General features: G+C 37.3%; 1 protein-coding gene across 1 annotated transcript in view; it reads right to left on the bottom strand.

Moving 5' to 3' along the window:
* SPATA16 (spermatogenesis associated 16) overlaps positions 1 to 13,999 on the bottom strand; it is a 228,118-nt gene that overhangs the window by 80,454 nt on the left and 133,665 nt on the right. The window contains exon 4 of the mRNA XM_030863342.2: positions 7,504 to 7,588. Coding sequence (XP_030719202.1) covers positions 7,504 to 7,588 — 85 coding nt within the window. The remainder of the gene's footprint in view (positions 1 to 7,503; positions 7,589 to 13,999) is intronic.

Below are 13,999 nucleotides of genomic sequence, written 5' to 3'. Positions count from 1 at the left end.
CAAATTCAATAAAGGCTTTATTGAATATATTTATCTATCTATCTATATATAAATATATATATATAAAACAACAAAAATCAAATACTATAAGCCCTAGATTGTACTCAGGCACGCCTTGTCCAAATATTTTATAAACTCTGTGTCTGACAGGCTAAATAAATAAATAAACTGTAAGTACAGGCCATTTAAGAGAAATGCTCATATGGTATTTCTATTTTGTTCCTTCTGTGGAAAAAATTTTCACAAGAAGAAAATCTTTAGAGAGAACACATTTTTTCTTCTCCAGAATATGTAGGTGTTTTGTTAAAGGTAATAAACATTTTGTGGTTCCTGGACCTTACTTTGCCTGTAATTTCATATTAAAGATTTTATTTTTATTCTAAGGTTGAGATATCATAACTTTTTACCAGGTAAATGACTAATATTGGGATGATTTTGCAATATCAAGAAGAAAAACAAAGAACTGGATAGTAAAGTTAAGTCTAAGAGGTCAACTTCTGTTCAGTGTTAAGGTAGCCTACATCATTCTCTGGTTAGTGCAGAGAAAGCCTTTAGCTTGCTGCTACCTTGATCACCACTTCTGAAAGAAGAAGCTAATAGCTAAGACCTTAGAATTTGCATGAAGACACCTGTGAGCACAGAGACCAGTGAGACAAAAGACTCTTGGAAAACTGTAACCTTCTCCAAATATTCCTATGAATCCCCAACTCAACTAAAGCACAAAGGTTGTCTGCATTTCTGAACTTAAAACACACACACACACACACACACACAAATACTTGTTGAATTAACATAAGCACTGAATTTTTAAATTGCAAACAAAACAACTATACCAAAATATTCTCAATTTTATTGGTTTGAGTTTCATGTCAAACCATGATGGTTTTTGGTACTTTGACGGTATTGTGGAAGAAAAACAGATTAAGAAGTGATGTCTCCTTTAAGTCCCAGTTGTTTTTCTTGGTAAGTATTTTGCACTAGAATATGTGCTTTTGAAGACAGGGTGATGTCTCTTTCTTTCACTGCTGTATATCCAACACATAGCACCGTGCTTAACACGTGGTCACTAATAAGTACTTGATAAATATGTGCTGAATGAGTATGAATGACAAATACAATCTGAAAGTCAAGAAGAAGGCTATCCACTAACTTAAGAGGAGTCTGGAGACACTGGATTGGAAAGGTTTCAAGCTTGAATGTCTACAGTGCAGTCTGAGGAGGCACTATATGACACTAACATTCTGGGTGCTATTTTTTGCTTTGAGTGCTGGAAGCAGTAAATGTCTCCTGTTAGGCCCAATACCAAAGTGAAAAAGGGCTGTTGGAAAGAGAAGGAGTAGTGCAAGTGTCTTATCCTATGGTCTGTGAACCCCCGAAAGCCATGGAAGTGCTTTAGGGGACCACAAACTGTGCACCATCTTCCTCAAGCATGTGCCTGGGGAAAATCTTTTGTCTCTCAGGGCAGCCAACTCCTGATTTTGTCCCTTGAAAGTAGACTGATTACACCAAAAAATATTTCTTTTTGGTGAGCCCACCTTGGAAACCATTTAGGCCATTGATATCTTTAAGATGGTGCACAATTTCAATGCCAAGTACAACTTGAATTGGATGGGAAGTCTTGGTATTCTCTGCACAGATGGAGGACCCGAGAAGTTGGCACTTCCTCAGCCTCTGCTGCTTCACTAAGGAAAGATGCTCCACATGTCAGGCTTTTTACATGGGCCCGTGTTAGAGTCAACAGCCCTTCCAACAATCCCCGAAGAGGTCCTTCTACTGCTGTGAAAGTCTTCAACTTCCTCAGAGCCAAGAACTCAAATCATTGCCTTTTCAGTAAATCTTTGTCAAGATATAAGAGCACACCATGAGGTTCTTTCCTGCTAGAGAAGTGTGTTGGCAATCCAGGGAAGAGATTTAGGAGATATTTGGTTTGGTTACTCCTTTTAACTTTTTTTTTTAAGAGAAAAGAAACCCCTTCTTAGAACAAATTGGATGTGAGAAGTTCATTCCAGGACTAGCTTTATAACGGCTCATATCTTAGTTACATAAATGAGGGAAATCTTTTGATCAAAATGCTGAATTTACTATTAGAGATACTGCTGAAGAATGATGAGTTTTTTTGGTCGAGCTGCTATTCTGAATGAGGTTGCTGGAGTCAGACAGAAATCTGGATTTTCTAATATTGGAGGTGAGACTGATAAAGTCTGGAGAGTTTCTAGAGACAAAAATCTACAGACACTCTGCAAATGGCTTATGTCGTATGAAGGTCATTTTTTGTCCAGATGACTTTAGAATGGAAACAAATTGCTGACATAGATAGCCTTGATAATATGAAGTTAACAAAGATAAGCTCATTGACTTGAGGACAAAGGAAATGATGTAATATGAATTTTGGTATTTCTTGACACATGGCCCATGTGAGATATTGTGAGCTACAGGAGCTCTGACTCCATTTGCTATCAGACTTTGTGAATCAGAATTTTACCTCTTATTGCTATTAAATGAAACATTGACATTGATGCAATGTCAAATATGTTATTTCAGTTTCTTATTCCTGAAAAAGTGTACAACCTTCTCACAAGTGTGAGAAAGCCATAATTCCTTGTCAATGCTGTTTTGTTAACTATGTTTAGATCAATTTCCAATGCAATGAGATAAATAATAGCACATTTTTTTCTGTGTATGTGTTTATGAGTATTGTTTTTAAGTGGATGCTTATCAGTTGAATCAGATTCTCAGAGGGGTTTATGACTCGAAAGAAAGAAAGAGAGAGAGAGGAAGGAAGGAAAGGAAGGAAGGAAGAAAGAAAGGAAGGAAGGAAGAAAGAAAGAAAGAAAGAAAGAAAATTTAAAATGAACAGTCAAGATGGGGAATGAACTGATCAGGCAGCTTGCCCCTGTTTAGTGGGGTTCCTCTGTACTCGTTTCATGGGAGTACTGAAACAAAAGTAGCTGTTATCACCTTTTCTCACTCCGCTTTGCTGAGTGATGCAGACCAGAGTTGGCTCTGTTCCTCACTTTGCAGGAGATAAAGCTGCACAGCAGATAACTCACGTGTCTGAGAGCGTGGCTGAAAACGAAGGCAAGAAAACAGGAGTGGAAGAGGAAGGCTTGTTTGTTTTTACATTTCCTGATGCTATTAAATCTAGCTCAGTTCCCGATGCTATTAAATCTATCCTTGGATCTAAGGGTCAGGGGGCTTGGGAGGTAGACTAGAGTTTACTCTGAAGTTCTTCTTGGAATAATTTTATTACTTTAGGAACAATATATAAATACACAAGAGTCGCTGCTTCAAAATGGCTAATTCCCAGCCTGACTAGGGACTTCCCATTTTGCTAATTAGTTCAGAATTGTGATGAGGTCTGGGGGTGTTTGAGAAGAGAAGGCTGGCTGATAACAGAGGATGAGTATCAGGTTGTAGAAGTATGAATGCAGGTACGGTGTGACAAGGTATTTCCAACTCTCTCTAGCTCTGAAGAGGTGATACTATTATAGAATAACGGGTGCAAACACTTTTAATGAAAGTGATACATCCCAGTATGAGCTGTCATATAGTGTAGAGCTTTATGCCTTTTTTCCTTGCTGAGTTGCTGACATGAAAAGTATTCCTAATGCAATTAAAAGGTGTTCTTGAGCTCACCAAGGCAAAGGTCTGTTCTTCTGCATCTAACAGATTGTAAGTCAACGATCTGTGAAAGTAGGTGTAGACTTGTTCTTAAATTTTTACATTCTGAAAATTTCCATTTCCTGTTTAACATCTCTAAGAGAATAACTGACCAGGGTGGTAGGGATTTTATGTGGTTGAAAGGCAGATATATAGTAACTTCTCCACTTACAAAAGTAGGGAAAATAGCCCCTATCTCTTCAGCCTTAATGGATGTCTACAAATGTACATGCAGACATAATTCCTAATCTGTGATGTGTGGGGCGTTCTTACATTCAACAGTGTAATTGCCATGGTGGTTTGGGTAGTGGAACAGCCCTGTCTTTAAAGTTGGCATGGACTGCATACTCTCTGGCACTGTTCCAAAAACCCCTTTTGACTTAGAGCAAGGTTTGGGGGAAGATGTATGCATTTGAATTAAGATCAGGGAGAGGGTGGCTAGCAGAAGGAAGTATATAACTATTGAGATACTGGTGTGGTGTGCCGATGTTGAGGCAGGCAGGTTAGAAGGGTTTTGTTTACGGAACTTATCTGCAGGATGTGTTTTGTAATTATGTTACTTTTTTCCATAACATAATTACATTTGTAATTATGTTACAAATTTCCTTAAATTTGTGACATCATATTTGTTTTTTTATTGAAGTATAGTTGATGTACAATATTATATAAATTACAGTTGCATGATATAGTGATTCAAAAATTTTAAAGCTTGTACTCCATTTATAGTTATTATAAAGTATTGGCTATATTCCCTGTGTCATACAATATATCCTTGTAGCTTATTTTATACATAATAGTTTGTATCTTTTAATCTCCTACCCCTATATTTCTCCTCCCCTCTTCCCTCTCCCCACTGATAATCACTGAGTCTGCTTCTTTTTTGTTATCTTCACCAGTTTATTGTATTTTTAAGATTCCACATATAAGTGACATCATACAATATTTGTCTTTCTCTGTCTGGCTTATTTCACTTAGCATAATGCCTTCCAAGTCCATCCATGTCGCAAATGGCAAAATTTCATTCTTATTTATGGCTGAGTAGTATTCCATTTTGTGTGTGTGTGTGTGTGTGTGTGTATACATCACATATGTATTTATACATATATATGTATACATGTATGTATGTGTGTATATATATATATATGTATATATACACCACATCTTCTTTATCCATTCATCTGTTGATGGACACTTAGGTTGCTTCCATATCTTGGCAATTGTGAGTAATGCTTCTGTGAACATTGGGGTGCATGTATCTTTTCAAATTAGTGTTTTTATTTTTTTCAGATATATACTCAGGAGTGGGATTCCTGGGTCATATGGTAATTCTATTTTTGGTTTTTTGAGAAACCCCCATACTGCTTTCCATAGTGGCTGCACCAATTTACATTCCCACCAACAGTGTCAGAGAGTTCCCTTTTCTCCACATCCTCGCCAACATTTGCTATTTGTGGTCTTTTTGATGATGGCTGTTCTGACAGGTTCGAGGTGATATCTCATTGTGGTTTTGATTTGCATTTCCCTGATAGTTAGCAATGTTGAGCATCTTTTCAGGTGCCTGTTTGCCATCTGCAGGTCCTCTTTGGAAAAATGTCTATTCAGGTCTTCTGCCCATTTTTTAATCAGTTTGTTTGATTTTTGATGTTGAGTTGTATGAGTTGTTTATGTGTTTTGGATATTAACCCCTCATAAGTCATATCATTTGCAAATATTTTCTCCCATTCAGTAGGTGTATGACATCATATTTGGATATACCTGAAAACATGAGGTTTTAGAGCTAAGATGGGCTTTAAACATAGACCTTCTCAAATGTCTTATGCCAGTTACCTCTTATTTTCTACTTGAAGCGCCTCTAGAGACTAGCCTGTTTTAGGTTAGATGTTGGTGTTAGAACTTGGACTGAGTCAGATCTGACTTCCAGATGAGGACCGTTTTTCAATATACCACGTTGCTTCAAATTAAAGGAGAAAACGAGAATACAAGGACAAATAGGTTTTTGTTACTTTTATTAATGCAGAATAGTAAAATAATAGTATTCTTTTTATTCCTTTTTTGTGTAGCAAACATGCACGTATTGGTAAGTGGAGATATTTTTTAGTAAAAAATTTTTATTTTAGGTAAATAAAATAGGGATATTAATGCTCTTTGAAAGCTAAAGAAAACAGACAAAAATTTATTTACAAAAATTTCAAGCTCTTAACCTATCTTAGGTTGCACCAACATTGAATCTATTTTTTCCTACTTCAATGTAGATAAAACAGTAGGTACTCAATATATGTTTGTTTAATGAATGAATAAATTGAAACAAACATTCGTTTGCGAACTAGTAAATGCCAGGCCTGCTGAATATCATCTAACCCTCAAGATTCAACTCCTTTCCCACCTTTCTTCAAAAGCCTCTGAAATACTTTAATAAAAAGCCCTTTTCTTTTTACTGTATCTATGCAATAGACATTATTTGCTTATTTTTCATATCTAGCAATTTTTTTACAACTATTTACTTACATACATAAGCAACTGCTACTATTTTGCATGTTCCAGACTCCCCTAGGAAAGTCTTGCACTTATTAGCAAATTAATAATTTTTTGAAATAATAATTTTATCTACTTTAAGGTCAATTTACAGGTGTCAAGTATATTAGGACTAATTTAAATCTTTATTTTTAGGTAAATTGAGCTCCAAATATTTAGACAGAACCATACAAATTAATGAGAATTTTATATGATAAACCTAATACTTTATTGTTTACTGAAGACAGCATGTGATATAGAAACAGAAAACTAGGGGCCAAGACACAATAGTGAAAATGTGGGAAAAATCAGGAAGTATCAGACGACTGTTGACAATTATTTCTCACTTTCATATTAGTGTTTTAGCAGATCTTATTCTAGTTGGTTGAAAAGGTTCATGTTCAATAACATTAAACCATCTTTAAATACAAAGAAAAAAAAGGCCACACACAGTTTGGAGACGAGAAGATTTGGAGGAGGGAGTTAGCGTCTGTACTGGATTTTCAAATATTTGAAAATATTTTGTTTGGAAGTGGGTTTCCATTGGGTCCATGTGGCCTCACTGGGAACTACTTGATGGAAGTTTTAAGGGAGTAGAAATCTATTTTAATGAGGAAAACAGTTTAATAATTAGCAAATTAGATGTTGTTTTTTGGGGGATAAGTGAGCTCTTCACTTTGAATATATTTCGTCAGAAAGTCATTGACAATTTGTGGGGAGAGGATAGGTTAAGAACAGATTTGTATGTTGCGAAGGAGACTGAACTAGTAAATTCTAAATTTTAAAAATTCTAAGAAATTCTGACTCTCCTCTTGACATCTAATTGACCTTTGGTATGACTTCTTGCTGCCATTTTGAATAACAAATAAAAAAGATGATATGCAGTTTAGTACTGGTTAAGTGTTTCAAATACTACGTTACCCCACAAATACAATGGATCTTTGTATTTTCCTTTGTTATGTAATTGGTAGTACTTCTAGCATCTGCTTTTACAAGTCATAGATTAAGAAGAATCTATGAAAATACAGTGTTCATTTTTTAAAGGATCATGTCATTATAGTAGCATGCCTGGGAAAGTAGTTCCTGGGATGTCTAAAATTTATATTGGGTTGTAAAACTGAAGTATGGGCCAAGGGTTAACAACCTTGAATTTTGCCCTTAAAATTAGTCTCAGAAAATCTACTTCATTATAAATACATTACTACTGAGTAGTGTCCTTCTGATTGATATGCCCAGAGCTACTTTTTCAGCAGTCTTTTAAGCACCAATCCTTCATTTTGGTTCTAAAAATGAAATGGGCTCCTCCTCCCTAGTTGGGACATCAATTTTTACCTGCCAGTATAGTTTGATGAGCTTGCTTATAGACTGTTCACTTCCTCCACAGAGCCAGAACATGTAGTCAGCAATCATGGCACTCCTAAGAACAAGGACAGATTTTTTAAAAAACAAATTTATAGGACAGAAGGAAAACTATAACAGGCAGTATATATAAATACTGAAGAAGAAGATTTTGTAATGTATAAATGTGACTAGACTAATATTAAGCAAAGCATAAGGCACAGTTTAGAATGTAGAAAGTAGGTCTTTTTTTTTGGTACCAAAACTAAAACTGTAAAAGAAGCAACACACCATTTGTCTTCTACATTGCTTTTCTGTTTGTACAGTATAAGAATATTTAAAGACTATGAGAGAATGCTTTGTTTTGGTTACCTCTTATTAAGCTTCAAAGCATTTATAGAGTAACATATATTTTATAGACTCTAGAACACCTTCAAACCTCGCGTAGCATATATAGCTAACTATTATACTGGTACTAAAGCATATCTCAGACTTTACCTAAATTGAAGATTATTCACCTCTGATTAAAGTAGTCTCCTTAAAATTGAAAATAAAAAATTTTCCAATTCAACTAACACCCCCCTCCCCCGGCCTTTGTGTTTAATTGAATTAGTTTTGGAATCTAGTGTGTACGACCACTGCATTAGTCTTACTAAGCTGAGGGCATATTAAAAACTATTGTGCAATGGATATTAATTCATTGCTTAGCACCCTTTGGAAAAACAGTTTACTTTTATGGCTGTTTCTCTGCTAGGCCTTTCTTTTCTCCAGAGGTTCCAAATCCAATTAAATGTGACTGGAAGTAATTCCAAATTGTCACGTTGGCCAATTAGACATATAATAATCCTGTGTACCTAATCACTAGTACCAAAAGTTTATTTATTTAAGCAGACCTAGCACTGTGTACCCTGAATGTTTTTCTTATCTTTGCCTGCAAGATACGTGTTGTTTCCTGACATAATTGTAAATTGAATTAGAAATTTTCCTTCCGTAAATATATATGTTGTCTAAGGCAGAGCAGCTATAAACTTACTATGGTACTCTGCTGAAGAATTAGAATGTTTAGATTCTCGCTCAGGACAGACAAAAATGAGGACTCTAAAGGTTAACAATGGGAAAAAATACCGCCATTTGAAGGATTACGCAGCTCAGCATTTCTCTTTTTACACATGTGGTATTGGAAAGAAGCTATCCATTGACATTTCAAAATAACTGGCAATAATTTAAGAATAACTTGTCTTTCAGAAATCCTTTTATATTTTTCAAAGCCCTAGTTTAATGATAAGATAAAGCGAGCTAGGAGGTTTTCATATTGCATGAACATGTACAGGGTAGAAAACAAGTTATAAAAATCAGACTAGAGAGGGGCAAAGTAAATTTCAAATATTTGCATTTTGATTGAAACACTTGTAAAAATTTTCTTCCCCTGACAACCTAAAAAGGAAGTCTACTTGACATGTAGATGCCCGTCACCTAATAGAAATCTATTTTATAAATTGGATTTATAAGAAATCAAGGAAGAATGTAAAGTCTCACTGCCAAGGACAGCGCACACTGTATTCATACAAGTTGGCTCCTCTGACGTGATGACTTGATTCTGCACTCTGATTCCTCCTTCCCTCAGCATTTGGATATGTAAATATGGCTCAAGCAAACATTGCTTAATGAGGACACCAGCTATTAGTTAAACCAGGGGTGAGCAACCTCTTTCTGTAAAGGGCCAGACAGTAAATATTTCAGGCTTTGTGGGCCATGACTACTCACCTTTGCCTTTCAGAAGCAGCTGTAGACAATAAGTTAAAAAATAAGGGCGATTGTGTTCTATTAAAACTTTATTTACTAAACATATGTGCTGGGTCAGATTTGGCATGGTTTGCCGAACTCTAAGATAAACAAAGTATTAGGTTGAGCAACAGGTGGCAAGCATTGATGTAATTGTCAATCAATAGTCAGAGGCCAGCTTCTATACGTTCTGGTCACAGGCCTCCTTAAATATTTCAGGGACAACATACATATTGTACTAAAATTACTGAGCAGAGTTCAGGAAAGAAACTTTACAATTTTGAAACATGCAAAAACTGTTAAAGATAATCCTGGATCATAGACACAGTATCTTGAGTTAAGCAAAATCTGAATCGATTGTTTCTATTATATTAGTTATTGCCATCCTTGGAGTGGAACAATTGTGAGAGATGAGGAGGTAGGTCACGACAGTGGGCTTCTAGGGCTTTCCTGCATTTGTAAAGCTTTTGGTGAGTTGGTTTTGAGTTCACCATTGTAAAATTAGGAGTTTTATTAATGTTTTCCAAAAGTTGCTTTTTCTATTATAATGTGTTGTCAAATTGCTACTTTCTTTTTCTTTAAATTTTATTTATTTGCATGATTTAAAAAAAATTTATTTATTTATTGGCTGCGTTGGGTCTTCGTTGCAGCTTTCTCTAGTTGCGGGGAGCGAGGGCTACTCTTCTCGTTGCGGTGCGCGGGCTTCTCATTGCGGTGGCTTCTCTTGTTGCGGAGCACGGGCTCTAGGGGTGTGGGCTTCAGTAGCTGTAGCTTGCAGGCTCTAGAGCGCAGGCTCAGTAGTTGGGGTGCACAGGCTTAGTTGCTCCGCGGCATGTGGGATCTTCCTGGACCAGGGATTGAACTTGTGTCCCCTGCATTGGCAGATGGGTTCTTAATCACTGCGCCATCAGGGAAGTCCACCAAACTGCTACTTTCTGAAGTATGATTTTATGCCACCTGGGGGCTCAAGTCTTTTTCCCAAGGAACACATCTCCAAATTTATATTGAAATAAGTGAGGAATTAAGATTCATTGAAATTTGCTACCTGCCCTCAGTGAAGCACAATTATTATAATCATAAAAAGATACCTGTGTTTAATAACAAAATATGGTTTCATAGAGCTGCATGTCTGCTGGGATCTTTTTCATAAGTATAGTGTATTTCTTCCAGTACCTGGCACAGAGCTGTGTTCATATTAGGAACACAATTTAGGTTGTAGTTGCTCCAACCCCATTTTATTCCCAGTGGAAATGGCAGTTATACTTTTACCACCCACCTTCCTTTGTCTGGTTCCCTACCATGGTTCTGTCCTACAGCTTAGCATTTATGTATCAGTGTTAAAATTAGTGGAAGAACAGGAAAAGGGCATGGAAATAACATTACATATACCATGCAATATCTGTGAGGCAAGAGTAGCGGTTTTTCATCATGCTGAGTTTTGAAAGGGCAAAGATAATTAATCAACCCGGAGTATCTACAAGGAGTCAAGTACCTGTGGGATCCTGGTTTTGGCTAACTCACCTCATGAGTCAAAAGGAAACAGTAACTCATCACTCTTCTTACTTTTCTTCAGGTATCTTTGTTTACCTTTAGACCAACATCCTAGATGCTAGTCAGTGTGATTCACTGTTGCTTCTGAATGTCCTCCTGTCATCATCTTTATTCTATTCAACTTATTTTCATTAATCTACTGAATGTTGTAGCTGCACTGGAATGGTAAGATCACATTAGGCAACGCTTTTTTTTTTTTTAACATCTTTATTGGAGAAAAATTGCTTTACAATGCTGTGTTAGTTTCTGCTGTACAACAAAGTGAATCAGCTATACATTTACATTTATCCCCATATCCCCTCCCTCTTGAGCCTCCCTCCCACCCTCCCTATCCCACCCCTCTAGGTGGTCACAGAGCACGGAGCTGATCTCCCTGTGCTATGCGGCTGCTTCCCACTAGCTATCTATTTTACATTTGATAGTGTATATATGTCCATGCCACTCTCTCACTTTGTCCCAGCTTACCCTTCCCCCTCCCCGTGTCCTCAAGTCCATTCCCTGTGTCTGCATCTTTATTCCTGTCCTGCCCCTAGGTTCTTCAGAACCAATTTTTTTTCTTTAGATTCCATATATATGTGTGAGCATATGGTATTTGTTTTTCTCTTTCTGACTTACTTCACTCTGTATGACAGACGCTAGTAGTTTAATATCTGTGGGTTTTGAGATTTACTAAGTGCTGAGTGAGTGCCATGATAAGCCCTTTACATGCAGAATGTGAATCCAGCCCACCCACAGTTCTGCACCAGATCGCATCCTGTCTTGCCCACCCATGGAAACTGCTCCAGCAATTCTCTTTCTCTTTCTCTCTTTCCCTCTTGCTCTGTCTTCAAATTTCTCCTTTTTTCCTGGGGCTTTTCTACTAACACACAAAAATGCTGTTCTTTCTACCACCTTAAAACAAAACAAGATAGCCCTCAAACCTCTCTTGATTCACTTCCCTTCCAGTTAACTTAATTCTTTCTCTTAAAGAAAACCCAATCAAACAAAAGAACAAAAACTCCTCTCAAAAAAACTCACTCCAACAAGGCTCTTATGCCTCCCACTTACTGAAACTGCTCTTGTCAATGCTACTGATGGTCTCCACACTCCTAAACACAGTGGCTCAATTCTCAGTCTTCATTTTACACATACTCTCAGGTGTAACTGATGCGATTGTTCTCTCTTCCAGTACCTACTTCCCACTGGGCTTCCACAACTCTGCTCTTTATGATTTCCCTCCAGTCTTACTGGTTGCTCTTTTCAGTCTCCTTTGCTGTTGTCTCCTTTTCTCTCTGGACTCCTAAACTTGGAGCTCCCCAGGGCCCAATGCTTGGGCCCATTCTCTTTCTTTCTGTACTTAATCACTTGGTGATCTCACCAGTTTCATGGTTTTAGACACCACCCATTGGTTGACAACTCACACATTTATACCCTGAGTTTAATCCTCTTCTTGGATCTGCAGACTCTTACAAAAGCTGCTTTTCAACATCTCTACTTGGATACGTAATAGGTATTTCCATACCTGAGACCCTGATCTTCCTTTTTTCCTCTTCCCCAAGCTCTAGTAGTCTTCTCCATCTATCCAGTTTCTCAGGCAAAAAATTTGGAGTCATCATTGATTCCCTTCTTTCTCTCACATTTCCCATCCAATCCAAGACAAAATTCTGGTCAGGTTATCTTTGACCTATTTCAGAATCCTGCCTCTTCTCACCACCTCCAGCATTACCATCTGGTCCATCATGTCTTACCGGGATTATTGCAACAGACTCCAAACTGGACTCCCTGCTTCTCCCTCCGTCTATTCTCAACACAGCAGACAGAACAATCCCATTAAAATTAGTGCACCAGAGTAGGTCACTGCTGTGCTTAAAACTGCAAAGGCTTCTCTCTCACTCAGAGTGAAAACCAGTCTTTAAAACGGCAGTTGAGCCTCATGCCATCTGGTCACATATTACTTCTCTGATCTTATTTCCTACTTGCTCCAAACTGTCCACCTGCTTTCCTCAAAAAGAATAGGTACTCTATTGCCTCTGGGATCTTGCACCTAACAGTCCCTGTCTAGAATGTTCTTTCCCTAGACACCCCCTGACTCTCTTGCTCACCTCCTTCAGGTCTTTATCAGGTGTTATTTTCTCAGTAAGGATTACCCTGACACACTCCAATACCATCCATACCATTGTTTGTTTTTGCTTTTTCCACAGTATTTATCGCCATTCCACATCGTGTTTATTTTATTATTTTTCATCTTGGTGGTGTTTATTGTTGTCTTCCTCTACTATGGGGGTCAGCAAGCCATGGCCTGTGGGCCAGACCTAGTCTGCCACTTGGGTTTGCTAATTAAGTTTTAATGCAACATAGCAATGCTCATGCACTTGTGCGTTGCTTACATTTTGCCTGTGGCCGCTTTGGTGCTACAGTAGTAGAGTTGAATAATTGTGACAGAGACCTTATGGCCCACAAAGCCTAAAATATTTACTATCTGGCTCTTTACTGGAATGGAAGCTCCCAGAGGGCAGAGGTTTTTGTCTGTTTGATTCACTGCTCTCTCTGCAGTGCCTAGGATAGTGCCTGGCACTATTAGTGTGGCACTATATAGTGTAGTCGTCACTCAGTAAATATTTGTTGATTAAGTGATGAAGCCTTATTTAATTTATTTACATTTAATTCTCATTACAAAAATCCTGAGGCCTACAGAGAGTTACAGAGTTTACTAGGATTGTAACACAAGCAGTCTGACCCTAGGTCTACCTCACTGTCTGTATTTAACAGAAAGCTTTTGTACTAGAGGTGACATGGGAATGGAGGGACAGACTGGGCTTTGTCAATTTAATTTGTCCAATGTAGAATCCAATGCAACACTCAGCTCAGGGATCAAACCCGTGTCCCCTGTATTGGCAGGCGGATTCTTAACCACTGCGCCACCGGGGAAGCCCTAAAATTATTTTTAACATGATGTCTATAGAAATGTGTCAACAATTATTGTTTTTCTGCAAGCAAATCTACCATTCTTTTGATACTGTATTTGAATTCATTAAAAAAATTTTTTTCTGAAGTCTCATTTACTTAATACATCTGTTAAATATAAAAGGGTCAGAATCTGGCTTTCAAATATATATGCCTCTAAAATAAAAGATTTTTATGTCATGAACTCAGCTTATTGTGAATCAAATACAATTTC

This window comes from Globicephala melas, chromosome 4 (assembly GCF_963455315.2).
Source record: "Globicephala melas chromosome 4, mGloMel1.2, whole genome shotgun sequence".
Taxonomy (NCBI): Eukaryota; Metazoa; Chordata; class Mammalia; order Artiodactyla; family Delphinidae; genus Globicephala; species Globicephala melas.
Note: the sequence above shows the minus strand (reverse complement) of the source record. Positions and strands in the feature narration are given on the sequence as shown.